This window comes from Salvelinus alpinus, chromosome 28, assembly GCF_045679555.1.
Source record: "Salvelinus alpinus chromosome 28, SLU_Salpinus.1, whole genome shotgun sequence".
Taxonomy (NCBI): domain Eukaryota; kingdom Metazoa; phylum Chordata; class Actinopteri; order Salmoniformes; family Salmonidae; genus Salvelinus; species Salvelinus alpinus.
Window position 1 is genome coordinate 39,579,131 of NC_092113.1, and position 15,702 is coordinate 39,594,832.

The 15,702-nt window shown below is 42.6% G+C and overlaps 1 protein-coding gene across 1 annotated transcript in view; it reads left to right on the forward strand.

Moving 5' to 3' along the window:
- Window positions 1-6,601, forward strand: part of slc16a4 (solute carrier family 16 member 4) — an 81,246-nt gene extending 74,645 nt beyond the window's left edge. Inside the window, exon 10 of the mRNA XM_071373121.1 lies at window positions 1,233-6,601. Within this exon, the coding sequence (XP_071229222.1) occupies window positions 1,233-1,459 (227 nt within the window). The 3' untranslated portion in view covers window positions 1,460-6,601. The remainder of the gene's footprint in view (window positions 1-1,232) is intronic.
- Window positions 6,602-15,702: the final 9,101 nt, after the last annotated feature.

Consider the following 15,702-nt stretch of genomic DNA (forward strand, 5'->3'; position numbering starts at 1 on the left):
ACCCCCCCCCCCCTACCAGCTAGCTATACAGGCTGTGTGTTAGCGTTCCACCCAGACCCCCCCCCCCCCCCCCTACCAGCTAGCTATACAGGCTGTGTGTTAGCGTTCCACCCAGACCCCCCCCCCCCCCTACCAGCTAGCTATACAGGCTGTGTGTTAGCGTTCCACCCCCCCCACCAGCTAGCTATACAGGCTGTGTGTTAGCGTTCCACCCAGACCCCCCCCCCCCCTACCAGCTAGCTATACAGGCTGTGTGTTAGCGTTCCACCCAGACCCCCCCCCCCCCACCAGCTAGCTATACAGGCTGTGTGTTAGCGTTCCACCCAGACCCCCCCCCCCACCAGCTAGCTATACAGGCTGTGTGTTAGCGTTCCACCCAGACCCCCCCCCCCCCCCCTACCAGCTAGCTATACAGGCTGTGTGTTAGCGTTCCACCCAGACCCCCCCCCCCTCCCACCAGCTAGCTATACAGGCTGTGTGTTAGCGTTCCACCCCCCCCCCACCAGCTAGCTATACAGGCTGTGTGTTAGCGTTCCACCCAGACCCCCCCCCCCCCCTACCAACTAGCTATACAGGCTGTGTGTTAGCGTTCCACCCAGAGAGTAGCCTTGTGCAGATTGTTTTTCAGTTCCAGACCAGAAAATTCTCGTAGTTGTATGATGTTCTGTCTGTAAGTATGTACGCCAGATGTTATTGTTAGTTATGTTTACCCCCCCCCACGTTTTGAGTACAGTTAACTCTGACATTGTGAGTGAGAAGTCCGTTGACGTTACTAACGGTCTCCCTTTGCTGTGGTGTCATTTGTCACTATAACGTGTGCTGTCCAGGGGGATGTCAGTTTCTCTCTGTTTGGTATTGCTAACGTTAATAAAAGGTTTCTCTCTGTGTGTGTGTGTGTGTGTGTGTCTTCAGAAAAATAGAATCTAAAATTGCAAGTAATTCTATATCTACAGTGTGTATCCATTGCTTCTCTCATTGAGTCAACAAGTGACGTTATTAGCCTGAATGGCATTACTAACGGTCTCCTCCCTTTGCAGTGGTGTCCCCTGTCATAATGTGTGGTGTCGAGGATGTCAGTTTCTTTCAGTTTGAATGACGTTATTAATGATCTCCTCCCTTTGTGGTGGTGTCTTCTGTCATTTGTGGTGTCAGGCGGGGGAGATGTCCGTTTCTCTCTTTTTAGCATCGAATGACGTCTCCCCTTTTCGCTTCCTTTGTCTTCCATCCTCTAGGTTTCCTGTATGACTACACCCAGACCTACGACTGCTCCTTCTACCTGGCGGGGGGGTGTTACCTGCTGTCCTCTGTGTCTCTCTTCCTGGAGCCCGTGGCGAGGAGGTGGCAGAGCAGGAGGAAGAGACGTGAGGCCCGGAACGCAGACACCGGCTGGAAAACCAACGGCTGCTTCTGCCCCGAACCAGAGCCCCCTGTCCTGAAGAACAGCAACGGCGTCGTCTAGATGGTGGTTTCACCACAGCTTTCACATTTGGTTCCTTGGAAGTTCTGAGAATATTGTATGCAAAATAACCATAGGGCAATCACCATGCCTTAACAATCATGACGGTCCTTAGAACGTTTTGATCTAGCTGGGACATTATCGGACTCCCCAACTCTACTTCATCAAGCCTGGAATCAAGGCTATCTAGATGGAGGGAGGGCAGGGTTGGCTTCCTGCTCTTAATAAATGCTAGACGTTTGACGATTATCCAAAGTGACTTACAGTACAGTGAGTACAGACATTTTTAGTATTTGGGATCCTAGCTGCAAATCGAACCCGCGACCTTGCTAGAGCCATTGCTCTTATTAACTGAGCCACACAGAACTGTGTGGAGGGAAGAAGGGCAGAGTTGGCTGCTTCCACCCTTTCTCTCACTCTCCTTAATAAAACAAGCATGGATCTCCATGTACCGACTGTGCCAGTTGGACCTAAGTTACCCAGCTTTTGGATGGGCTGAAATGACCGTGCTCCTTTGGATAAAGCCAAGGAATACCCAACTGGCTGACTGGCTGGATGGCTGGCTAACAGACTGACAGGCTGACTGGCTGGATGGCTGGCTAACAGACTGACAGGCTGACTGGCTGGATGGCTGGCTAACAGACTGACAGGCTGACTGGCTGGATGGCTGGCTAACAGACTGACAGGCTGACTGGCTGGATGGCTGGCTAACAGACTGACAGGTTGACTGGCTGGATGACTGGCTAACAGACTGACAGGCTGACTGGCTGGATGGCTGGCTAACAGACTGACAGGCTAACTGGCTGGATGACTGGCTAACAGACTGACAGGCTGACTGGCTGGATGGCTGGCTAACAGACTGACAGGCTGACTGGCTGGCTAACAGACTGACAGGCTGACTGTCTGGATGACTGGCTAACAGACTGACAGGCTGACTGGCTGGATGACTGGCTAACAGACTGACAGGCTGACTGGCTGGATGACTGGCTAGCTGACTGACAGGTTGACTGGCTGGATGACTGGCTAACAGACTGACAGGCTGACTGGCTGGATGGCTGGCTAACAGACTGACAGGCTGACTGGCTGACTGGCTGGCTAACAGACTGACAGGCTGACTGTCTGGATGACTGGCTAACAGACTGACAGGCTGACTGGCTGGATGACTGGCTAACAGACTGACAGGCTGACTGGCTGACTGGCTGGCTAACAGACTGACAGGCTGACTGTCTGGATGACTGGCTAACAGACTGACAGGCTGAATGACTGGCTAACAGACTGACAGGCTGACTGGCTGGATGGCTGGCTAACAGACTGACAGGCTGACTGGCTGACTGGCTGGCTAACAGACTAACAGGCTGACTGTCTGGATGACTGGCTAACAGACTGACAGGCTGACTGGCTGGATGACTGGCTAACAGACTGACAGGCTGACTGGCTGGATGACTGCTAGCTGACTGACAGGTTGACTGGCTGGATGACTGGCTAACAGACTGACAGGATGACTGGCTGGATGACTGCTAGCTGACTGACAGGTTGACTGGCTGGATGACTGACGGACGGAGGAGATGAGGACCACAGCTATATGAATAGTCTAATAATGGTTGTGGATATAATGAAGATGTTTCATTCAGTCCATAAAGAGAGACAGCAAACAGATAATCCTGTTTTGTAACTTTGAAAATAAACCAAATTTATACTTATTCTGCTAGGCCATATATGTTATCCCTCATGTTCTCATGGAATCGCCTGACGCCTGCGACACAAATGTCATTGTAGTGTCGACTAATGTGGCTGGAACACTTTTCTTTCGGTATGAGGAGGAATTGAACAAGGCAACAACCTGACACAAAACAGTCACTGTAGTCTCTACAATCACATCCATATTAATCAGAAACCATACACCCCTGTGTGTCATACAGTGCAACATACAGTACCCCATGAATATGAAGTACACCATGAAGGAGACTTGGGATGCGTCCCAATTGGTACCATATTCCCTATATAGTTTACTACTTTTGAGCAGGGCTCCCATAAGGCTCCCATAGGGCTCCCATATAGCTCCCATAAGGCTCCCATAAGGCTCCCATAAGGCTCCCATATAGCTCCCATAAGGCTCCCATACAGCTTCCATAGGGCTTCCATACAGCTTCCATACAGCTTCCATAGGGCTCCCATACAGCTCCCATAGGGCCCCCATACAGCTTCCATAGGGCCCCCATACAGCTTCCATAGGGCTTCCATACAGCTTCCATACAGCTTCCATAGGGCTCCCATACAGCTACCATAGGGCTCCCATACAGCTCCCATAGGGCTCCCATACAGCTTCCATAGGGCCCCCATACAGCTTCCATAGGGCTCCCATACAGCTTCCATACAGCTTCCATAGGGCTCCCATAAGGCTCCCATACAGCTTCCATAGGGCTCCCATACAACTTCCATAGGGCTCCCATACAGCTTCCATAGGGCTCCCATACAGCTTCCATAGGGCTCCCATACAGCTTCCATAGGGCTCCCATACAGCTTCCATAGGGCTCCCATACAGCTTCCATAGGGCTCCCATATAGCTTACATAGGGCTCCCATAAGGCTCCAGTCAAAAGTAGTGCACTGAATAGGGAATATAGCACGCAGTCCTGTTCAACAAATGTCTTGGTATACCTCTATATTTATACCTGTACACGGAAACAATTAGCATTTTGAGGCATTTTGAGATTGTTGTTTGTTCATGGTATAGGTTACATACCATATAGATTATATACCATATACTGTAGATTACACTGAGAGCACAAAACATGATCAACACTTGCTCTTTTCATGACATAGACTGACCAGGTGAATCCAGGTGAAAGCTATGATCCCTTACTGATGTCACTTGTTAAATCCACTTCAAGTAGTGTAGATGAAGGGGGAGGAGACAGGTTAAAGAATGATTTTTAATCCTTGAGACAATTGAGACATGGATTGTGTATGTGTGCCATTCAGAGGGTGAATGGGCAAGACAAAATATTGAAGTGCCTTTGAACGGGGTATGGTAGTAGGTGCCAGGCGCACCGGTTCATGTCAAGAACTACAACGCTGCTGGGTTTTTCACACTCAACACTGTCCCATGTGTGTCAAGCACAGGAGGTTGGTGGCACCTTAATTGGGGAGGACTGGTTCGAGGTAATGGCTGGAGTGGAATCAGTGGAATTGTATCAAAAACATCAAACACGTGGTTTGGTGGCGTTCCATTTGCTCCGTTCCAGCCATTATTATGAGCCGTCCTCCCCTCAGCAGCCTCCACTGGAATCAAGCATGGTCCACCACCCAAAGGACATCCAGCCAACTTCACACAACTATGGGAAGCATTGGAGTCAACATGGGCCAGCATCCCTGTGAAATGCTTTTGACACCTTGTAGAGTCCCTGACGACTTGAGGCTGTTCTGAGGGCAAAAGGGGGTGCAACTCCGTATTAGGAAGGTGTTCCTAATGTTTGTCCACTCAGTGTATATACCGTATGGTATACAGTACCAGTCAAAAGTTTGCACACACCTACTCATTCAAAGGTTTTTCTTTATTTTTACTATTTTCTACATTGTAGAATAATAGTGAAGACATCAAAACTATGAAATAATACATACTGGATTGAAATGTTGTGTAAACAACGTTGATTCAACCAGTTTTTGCCAAGTGGGATTTCAGTATGTACGGTATACAACTGAGGGGAGATGACTTTGTACACAGACCCTAATTTAGGTTAGCCTGGTCCCAGATCGGTTTGTGCTGTCTTACCTGTTTGGCGTGCCAACCAAACCATAGAAGTTGGCAAGGACCAAGCTACATACATGTAGGTAAATTAAATTGGATGAAATACCTGGCTTTACTTCGTATGTACTCGGTGGACAGCAGGGTGCATTGTGGTTGGTGCTGTTTTACTGTGTAAACTACTGACCTTTACAGACACTTTCTTTGCTTAGCCTGCGGTGCCAGTCTGTTTGTGCTGTATTGACAATAATTGAGCGACAAGGAGTTGGCAATAGAGAACAAACAGATTGGCACTCAGGCTATTATTGACTTATTATAGCCCAGATAATATATATTCTTTAGATGTTACTACCCCATGTACTGTAGTAGAACTGGTAAAATGAGGAAATGAAATGCTGTTGTAGGCTACTTCAGTGTCACAACTCCAGCCAGACAGAATGACAATGCAATGTATAATGCTATTATATATGGGAGTCTTTTTGGGGGATTTTTGGGGGGATTTTTTTTTTTTATGTTGTCATTTTTTTCAATGTTTTGTCAGTCTACTGGTTCACTGTTTATCACCACTATGTGCCTTTATTATAAATAACGGTATGTTTACTAACCCTTCTGTATACTGTGAGCCAAAGACACATCCATTATCTACACCTCAAACTCTCTCAGAAACACTAGGTTCAAATGTAGTAATGCAGTACTAGCTAGCTCAATACTAGCTCAACATGTTTAATACGAGTAATACTAGCTCAGCATGTTTAATACTAGTAATACTAGCTCAGCATGTTGAATACTAGTAATACTAGCTCAGCATGTTTAATACTAGTAATACTAGCTCAACATGTTTAATACTAGTAATACTAGCTCAGCGTGTTTAATACTAGTAATACTAGCTCAACATGTTGAATACTAGTAATACTAGCTCAACATGTTTAATACTAGTAATACTAGCTCAGCATGTTTAATACTAGTAATACTAGCTCAACATGTTTAATACTAGTAATACTAGCTCAGCGTGTTTAATACTAGTAATACTAGCTCAACATGTTGAATACTAGTAATACTAGCTCAACATGTTTAATACTAGTAATACTAGCTCAGCGTGTTTAATACTAGTAATACTAGCTCAACGTGTTTAATACTAGTAATACTAGCTCAGCGTGTTTAATACTAGTAATACTAGCTCAGCGTGTTTAATACTAGTAATACTAGCTCAACATGTTGAATACTAGTAATACTAGCTCAACATGTTTAATACTAGTAATACTAGCTCAACATGTTGAATACTAGTAATACTAGCTCAGCATGTTTAATACTAGCTCAACATGTTTAATACTAGTAATACTAGCTCAGCATGTTGAATACTAGTAATACTAGCTCAACATGTTTAATACTAGTAATACTAGCTCAGCGTGTTTAATACTAGTAATACTAGCTCAACATGTTTAATACTAGTAATACTAGCTCAACATGTTTAATACTAGTAATACTAGCTCAGCGTGTTTAATACTAGTAATACTAGCTCAACATGTTTAATACTAGTAATACTAGCTCAGCATGTTTAATACTAGTAATACTAGCTCAGCATGTTGAATACTAGTAATACTAGCTCAACATGTTGAATACTAGTAATACTAGCTCAACATGTTTAATACTAGCTCAACATGTTTAATACTAGTAATACTAGCTCAGCATGTTGAATACTAGTAATACTAGCTCAACATGTTTAATACTAGTAATACTAGCTCAGCATGTTTAATACTAGTAATACTAGCTCAACATGTTTAATACTAGTAATACTAGCTCAGCATGTTTAATACTAGTAATACTAGCTCAGCATGTTGAATACTAGTAATACTAGCTCAGCATGTTGAATAGTAGTAATACTAGCTCAACATGTTTAATACTAGTAATACTAGCTCAGCATGTTGAATACTAGTAATACTAGCTCAGCATGTTTAATACTAGCTCAACATGTTTAATACTAGTAATACTAGCTCAGCATGTTGAATACTAGTAATACTAGCTCAACATGTTTAATACTAGTAATACTAGCTCAGCGTGTTTAATACTAGTAATACTAGCTCAACATGTTTAATACTAGTAATACTAGCTCAACATGTTTAATACTAGTAATACTAGCTCAGCGTGTTTAATACTAGTAATACTAGCTCAACATGTTTAATACTAGTAATACTAGCTCAGCATGTTTAATACTAGTAATACTAGCTCAGCATGTTGAATACTAGTAATACTAGCTCAACATGTTGAATACTAGTAATACTAGCTCAACATGTTTAATACTAGCTCAACATGTTTAATACTAGTAATACTAGCTCAGCATGTTGAATACTAGTAATACTAGCTCAACATGTTTAATACTAGTAATACTAGCTCAGCATGTTTAATACTAGTAATACTAGCTCAACATGTTTAATACTAGTAATACTAGCTCAGCATGTTTAATACTAGTAATACTAGCTCAGCATGTTGAATACTAGTAATACTAGCTCAGCATGTTGAATAGTAGTAATACTAGCTCAACATGTTTAATACTAGTAATACTAGCTCAGCATGTTGAATACTAGTAATACTAGCTCAGCATGTTGAATAGTAGTAATACTAGCTCAACATGTTTAATACTAGTAATACTAGCTCAACATGTTTACTACTAGTAATACTAGCTCAACATGTTTAATACTAGTAATACTAGCTCAGCATGTTTAATACTAGTAATACTAGCTCAACGTGTTTAATACTAGTAATACTAGCTCAGCATGTTTAATACTAGTAATACTAGCTCAACGTGTTTAATACTAGTAATACTAGCTCAACATGTTTAATACTAGTAATACTAGCTCAGCATGTTTAATACTAGTAATACTAGCTCAACATGTTTACTACTAGTAATACTAGCTCAACATGTTTAATACTAGTAATACTAGCTCAACATGTTTAATACTAGTAATACTAGCTCAACATGTTTAATACTAGTAATACTAGCTCAACATGTTTACTACTAGTAATACTAGCTCAACATGTTTAATACTAGTAATACTAGCTCAACATGTTTAATACTAGTAATACTAGCTCAGCATGTTTAATACTAGTAATACTAGCTCAACATGTTTACTACTAGTAATACTAGCTCAACATGTTTACTACTAGTAATACTAGCTCAACATGTTTAATACTAGTAATACTAGCTCAACATGTTTAATACTAGTAATACTAGCTCAACATGTTTAATACTAGTAATACTAGCTCAACATGTTTAATACTAGTAATACTAGCTCAACATGTTTAATACTAGTAATACTAGCTCAGCATGTTTAATACTAGCTCAACATGTTGAATACTAGCTCAATATTAGATCAAATTGTTTGACAGTTAGCACAATGATTTCCCATTATTCACTAAATGCGGCACCGTAGCCTAGTGGTTAGAGTGTTGGACTAGTAACACCAAGGTTGCAAGTTCAAATCCCTGGGCTGACAAGGTACAAATCTGTCATTCTGCCCCTGAACAAGGCAGTTAACCCACTGTTCCTAGGCTGTCATTGAAAATAAGAATTGGTTCTTAACTGACTTGCCTAGTTAAATAATAATAAAATATTCCTAAGTACTGTATGTACATAGTTCAGTGTTTTTCAACCCCTGGACATGTGCCGGTCCGTGAGATACTGCTGACCAGTCCCCGGTCCGTGAGATACTGCTGACCAGTCCCCGGTCCGTGAGATACTGCTGACCAGTCCCCGGGAACACTGACCAGTTTGGTTCAAAATTAAGTGATGAACATTTAATTTTTGTATTTTACCGCCCTCTAGTGGCGCTAAAAAGCTTAAACTCAAAAGAACGCTGCATCATTAAAACTACTTCCAAATCTCTCTTCCCCCTCAGCTCACTCTCACAAAGCTCATCAGCATCCTGCCTGCACAGCTCTTTGTATTGTTTTAAAACATTCTCCCATTAACCGTGATGCACACGCAGCAGCTCTGTTGCTCCTAAAATGGATGCCAAGAGAGCTCAGTGTTGAAAGTCCGAAATGCCACCCTGTTCTCTATATAATGCACTTTTAACCAGAGCCCTATAGGTTCTGGTTAAACGTAGTGCTCCTATATAGGGAATAGGGTGCCATTTGGGACCTAGCTGTTTTGTTCACTTCCAGTGTGATTTCCAAGAAGTGATTGTGGGCCCACTGAATGTTAATGTTAAATCGTGTGTAAAAAGGACATTTTGATGCTTTAAAAGTAGATGTGTTTAATGTATTATTATATTATTTACTGTCTGAACCCAGTGTGGTGTATTATAAAGAAGCCATGGTTTAAGCAATATCCTGAAAAAATGTATTTTTTTTGTTTTTTCCCCCAATTGTTTTCAAGAAAACAGGAACAAATGCAACCCTTAAAAAGTCACGTTCTTAAATGTATATTGGTAACACCTAGAAATGTATTTGATGTTGATATTTTATTCAGATTGCAAGAAAACATGCTTTAACCAATCATATTCCTAATAGTTACTATTGCAATAAAATGACAGGTGACATGGAGGGTGATGTTTGTTAGGGTCATTTCTGCGTCTATTCAGACACCTGGAGAAAATCACTCTCACACACACACACACAAAGAAATTGCACCAAAATCACTTTTTATTAAGAGAATGAACAATACAAAACAATGTATATCAGACCAGATATGATGAGTCAAATTTAAACAATCATCTTATAAGCAAATTAAATCGCTTCAAAATATAACAACAAAAATATATTTGGAAAATGTTATGAGAAGTAAAGAGGTGAACAGAATGTGGATTGTTCATTTCAACAGCACTGAGTTTGTAATAGTACAGATGCAATTATATAGAAAGTAACATATTGTATGAATGGGTAGTACTTACAGTCTGAGGTGTCTGACAGTGTCTTGGATGTTCCAGAGTTCAGTATATCCTCTAGAAGTGACGATACTCTATAGGGAACAGAGAAATCGACTAGAACAGAATAGATATTTTGTTATCCATTTTGTGAGAAACATAAATTACTCTTCTGACATTCAGATCCCTCCCAGACAGACACGTAGCGAGGCTCAAGGTCAGCCACAGTGCAGCACCTTGCACAAGGGAACAACGGCAGGTGATGGTCTGGGGTCTTCACCAGGAGCCATTTTGTTGCCAGCAAACCCTCCATCTGCCTTATTGATATGCCTTAACACACGATGTATCTTTATCCGGTACTTACCATCTCAGCCTTGGGGCAATCCGTTGTCACATCTGTTTTGATCTAAACCTAACTGGAAACACTGTCAGACGCTAGTGAGTGATAATACCATGGTGGTCATCTCCAAGTATAATATACTGCTACAACTGTAGGACAGTTTGATGGAGCCTGCCTGGAGTGTTAGATGGGTGGTGTTTGAACTTTGGGGACTATTACATTGGTTCCATTGTGCCAGGCTAAATAAAGTGCACCTAAAGTATTACATAATAGGATGTCCTTTCAGCCACAGAGTACTACAATACAGTTACTGTTAGCATGTGGTACTACAATACAGTTACTGTTAGCATGTGGTGCTACAACACAGTTACTGTTAACAGATGGTACTACAATACAGTTACTTACTGTTAACAGGTGGTACTACAATACAGTTACTGTTAGCATGTGGTACTACAATACAGTTACTGTTAGCATGTGGTACTACAATACAGTTACTGTTAGCATGTGGTACTACAATACAGTTACTGTTAGCATGTGGTACTACAACACAGTTACTGTTAGCATGTGGTACTACAACACAGTTACTGTTAGCATGTGGTACTACAACACAGTTACTGTTAGCATGTGGTACTACAACACAGTTACTGTTAGCATGTGGTACTACAACACAGTTACTGTTAACATGTGGTACTACAACACAGTTACTGTTAGCATGTGGTACTACAATACAGTTACTGTTAACAGATGGTACTACAATACAGTTACTTACTGTTAACAGGTGGTACTACAATACAGTTACTGTTAGCATGTGGTACTACAATACAGTTACTGTTAGCATGTGGTACTACAATACAGTTACTGTTAGCATGTGGTACTACAATACAGTTACTGTTAGCATGTGGTACTACAACACAGTTACTGTTAGCATGTGGTACTACAACACAGTTACTGTTAACCTTGTGGTACTACAACACAGTTACTGTTAGCATGTGGTACTACAATACAGTTACTGTTAACAGATGGTACTACAATACAGTTACTTACTGTTAACAGGTGGTACTACAATACAGTTACTGTTAGCATGTGGTACTACAATACATTTACTGTTAGCATGTGGTACTACAATACAGTTACTGTTAGCATGTGGTACTACAATACAGTTACTGTTAGCATGTGGTACTACAATACAGTTACTGTTAGCATGTGGTACTACAATACAGTTACTGTTAGCAGGTGGTACTACAACACAGTTACTGTTAGCAGGTGGTACTACAATACATTTACTGTTAGCATGTGGTACTACAATACAGTTACTGTTAGCATGTGGTACTACAATACAGTTACTGTTAGCATGTGGTACTACAATACAGTTACTGTCAGCATGTGGTACTACAATACAGTTACTGTTAACAGGTGGTACTACAATACAGTTACTGTTAGCAGGTGGTAATACAACACAGTTACTGTTAACAGGTGGTAATACAATACAGTTACTTACTGTTAACAGGTGGTACTACAACACAGTTACTGTTAGCATGTGGTACTACAATACAGTTACTGTTAGCATGTGGTACTACAATACAGTTACTGTTAGCATGTGGTACTACAACACAGTTACTTACTGTTAGCAGGTGGTAATACAACACAGTTACTTACTGTTAGCATGTGGTACTACAACACAGTTACTGTTAGCATGTGGTACTACAACACAGTTACTTACTGGTAGCAGGTGGTACTACAACACAGTTACTGTTAGCAGGTGGTAATACAACACAGTTACTTACTGTTAGCATGTGGTACTACAACACAGTTACTTACTGGTAGCAGGTGGTACTACAACACAGTTACTGTTAGCAGGTGGTAATACAACACAGTTACTTACTGTTAGCATGTGGTACTACAACACAGTTACTTACTGGTAGCAGGTGGTACTACAACACAGTTACTGTTAGCAGGTGGTAATACAACACAGTTACTTACTATTAGCATGTGGTACTACAACACAGTTACTTACTGGTAGCAGGTGGTAATACAACACAGTTACTGTTAGCAGGTGGTAATACAACACAGTTACTTACTGTTAACAGGTGGTACTACAACACAGTTACTTACTGGTAGCAGGTGGTACTACAACACAGTTACTGTTAGCAGGTGGTAATACAACACAGTTACTTACTGTTAACAGGTGGTACTACAACACAGTTACTGTCAGCATGTGGTACTACAACACAGTTACTGTTAACAGGTGGTAATACAACACAGTTACTTACTGTTAGCATGTGGTACTACAACACAGTTACTTACTGGTAGCAGGTGGTAATACAACACAGTTACTGTTAGCAGGTGGTAATACAACACAGTTACTTACTGTTAACAGGTGGTACTACAACACAGTTACTGTCAGCATGTGGTACTACAACACAGTTACTGTTAACAGGTGGTACTCCAACACAGTTACTGTTAGCAGGTGGTAATACAACACAGTTACTTACTGTTAGCAGGTGGTAGGCTTACATGGACCAAGTCCCAGGACTAGGTTGAGACTGAATTTCTCCAGACTATGGTTGTACGGTAATTAACCATTTTTACCACAGCCTCTGTTTACAGTGGTAGTGAAGGTGGTAACTAGGGGGCATTGCCCTTCCCTCCCAATGCCCAGGGTAAGGGTTTCCAGAAAGTGAAGATTAATGCCGAGTCAGGTCACATGGTGCCGTTTGGAAACGGTGGACATGTTTTGGAGGCGTTTCAAATCATTCCAAAAACGTTTTATTTTGTCTTACAGAAACTGTAACCACATTTTTTATGTGCATGTATTATGGATCCCCATTAGTCCCTGCCAAGGCAGCAGCTACTCTTCCTGAGGTTTATTAAAGATCCCCATTAGTTCCTGCCAAGGCAGCAGCTACTCTTCCTGGGGTTTATTAAAGATCCATATTAGTTCCTGCCAAGGCAGCAGCTACTCTTCCTGGGGTTTATTAAGGATCCCCATTAGTCCCTGCCAAGGCAGCAGCTACTCTTCCTGGGGTTTATTATGGATCCCCATTAGTTCCTGCCAAGGCAGCAACTACTCATCCTGGGGTTTATTATGGATCCCCATTAGTTCCTGCCAAGGCAGCAGCTACTCTTCCTGGGGTTTATTAAGGATCCTCATTAGTCCCTGCCAAGGCAGCAGCTACTCTTCCTGGGATTTATTATGGATCCCCATTAGTTCCTGCCAAGGCAGCAGCTACTCTTCCTGGGGTTTATTATGGATCCCCATTAGTCCCTGCCAAGGCAGCAGCTACTCTTCCTGGGGTTTATTAAGGATCCCCATTAGTCCCTGCCAAGGCAGCAGCTACTCTTCCTGGGGTTTATTATGGATCCCCATTAGTCCCTGCCAAGGCAGCAGCTACTCTTCCTGGGGTTTATTATGGATCCCCATTAGTTCCTGCCAAGGCAGCAGCTACTCTTCCTGGGGTTTATTAAGGATCCCCATTAGTCCCTGCCAAGGCAGCAGCTACTCTTCCTGGGGTTTATTAAGGATCCCCATTAGTCCCTGCCAAGGCAGCAGCTACTCTTCCTGGGGTTTATTATGGATCCCCATTAGTCCCTGCCAAGGCAGCAGCTACTCTTCCTGGGGTTTATTAAGGATACCCATTAGTCCCTGCCAAGGCAGCAGCTACTCTTCCTCGGGTCCAAACAGGATTAAGGCAATTAAATACAAAAAAAATCTAAATAAAACAGTACATGATACAACACATTATTACACCACTACATATCTACAATACAACATTTATAACACCACAATATTACAACCTTACAATGTACGTGTAGTGTGTGTGTGTCTCTTCAGTCCCCGCTGTTCCATAAGATATAGTTTTAGGTGTTTTATAAATCTGATTCTACTGCTTGCTTGAGTTACTTGATTTTGGAATAGAGTTCCATGTAGTCATGGCTCTGTGTAATACTGTGCGTTTCCCAGTCTGTTCTGGACTTGGGGACTGCGTTTCCCAGTCTGTTCTGGACTTGGGGACTGCGTTTCCCAGTCTGTTCTGGACTTGGGGACTGCGTTTCCCAGTCTGTTCTGGACTTGGGGACTGCGTTTCCCAGTCTGTTCTGGACTTGGGGACTGCGTTTCCCAGTCTGTTCTGGACTTGGGGACTGTGTTTCCCAGTCTGTTCTGGACTTGGGGACTGCGTTTCCCAGTCTGTTCTGGACTTGGGGACTGCGTTTCCCAGTCTGTTCTGGACTTGGGGACTGCGTTTCCCAGTCTGTTCTGGACTTGGGGACTGCGTTTCCCAGTCTGTTCTGGACTTGGGGACTGCGTTTCCCAGTCTGTTCTGGACTTGGGGACTGCGTTTCCCAGTCTGTTCTGGACTTGGGGACTGCGTTTCCCAGTCTGTTCTGGACTTGGGGACTGCGTTTCCCAGTCTGTTCTGGACTTGGGGACTGCGTTTCCCAGTCTGTTCTGGACTTGGGGACTGTGAAGAGACGCCTGGTGGACTGTGTTGTAGGGTATACATGGGTGTCTGAGCTGTGTTGCTAGTCACTTGTTTATATTAATGACTGTTTCCTGACGCCACTGTAGACCTATGGCTGTAATGAGTAACAGGTTACAGCCAAGGGAGGTAGGAAAATCATGTTAGGTTGTATTTTGAGTGGACTACCAAACTAGACTGAATGGACTGTAGGTGCTAGGTAAAAAAGAGAGGAACCCCTTATATGGTACCGTACTTACTGTAGCATAATATTGGTAATATACGTACCTCTGCTTCTTCCACACTTCTGAAGGTCAGACAGCAGCAGCCACCCTCCTCCTAACTCACGAACAGGCTCTGCAGTGACAGCAACAAGCTGTCTCTCTATGGCATCAGTGTAGTGTAGTGACTCCCTATGGCACTACAGTAGTGATAGCGGCTGCCCTGGTCCTGTCTGTCAGCAGGTGCAAAACATGGGGGCGTGCAGAATGCAGATCCTTCATGATCCTCTAGAGGGCAGCATTTCTCCAGTGGCGGTTTCTTTTTTCAGCACCAGGAGCAGGCGGGATTTAAGCTCTGCTATTGCTGCACTTGTACTGGGAGGAGCTATATGTGATAAATATAAGGAAGAATTTCTTCAATAGATAGGGGGACTTTAAAACAAAGGGGGCTCTTGGTTGAACTGTCACAAAATGAAACAATACGGATCCTTTCACAACCTGTGAAAATGTTGAAGTGAAATTGAGTTTCAAATGGCTCATTTTGCCTTTTCTGCTTACGTTCCCATGTTCGAGTGGCTTACGTTCCCTTGTTCGAGTGAAATGTGAGGTAGATGATGTTGTT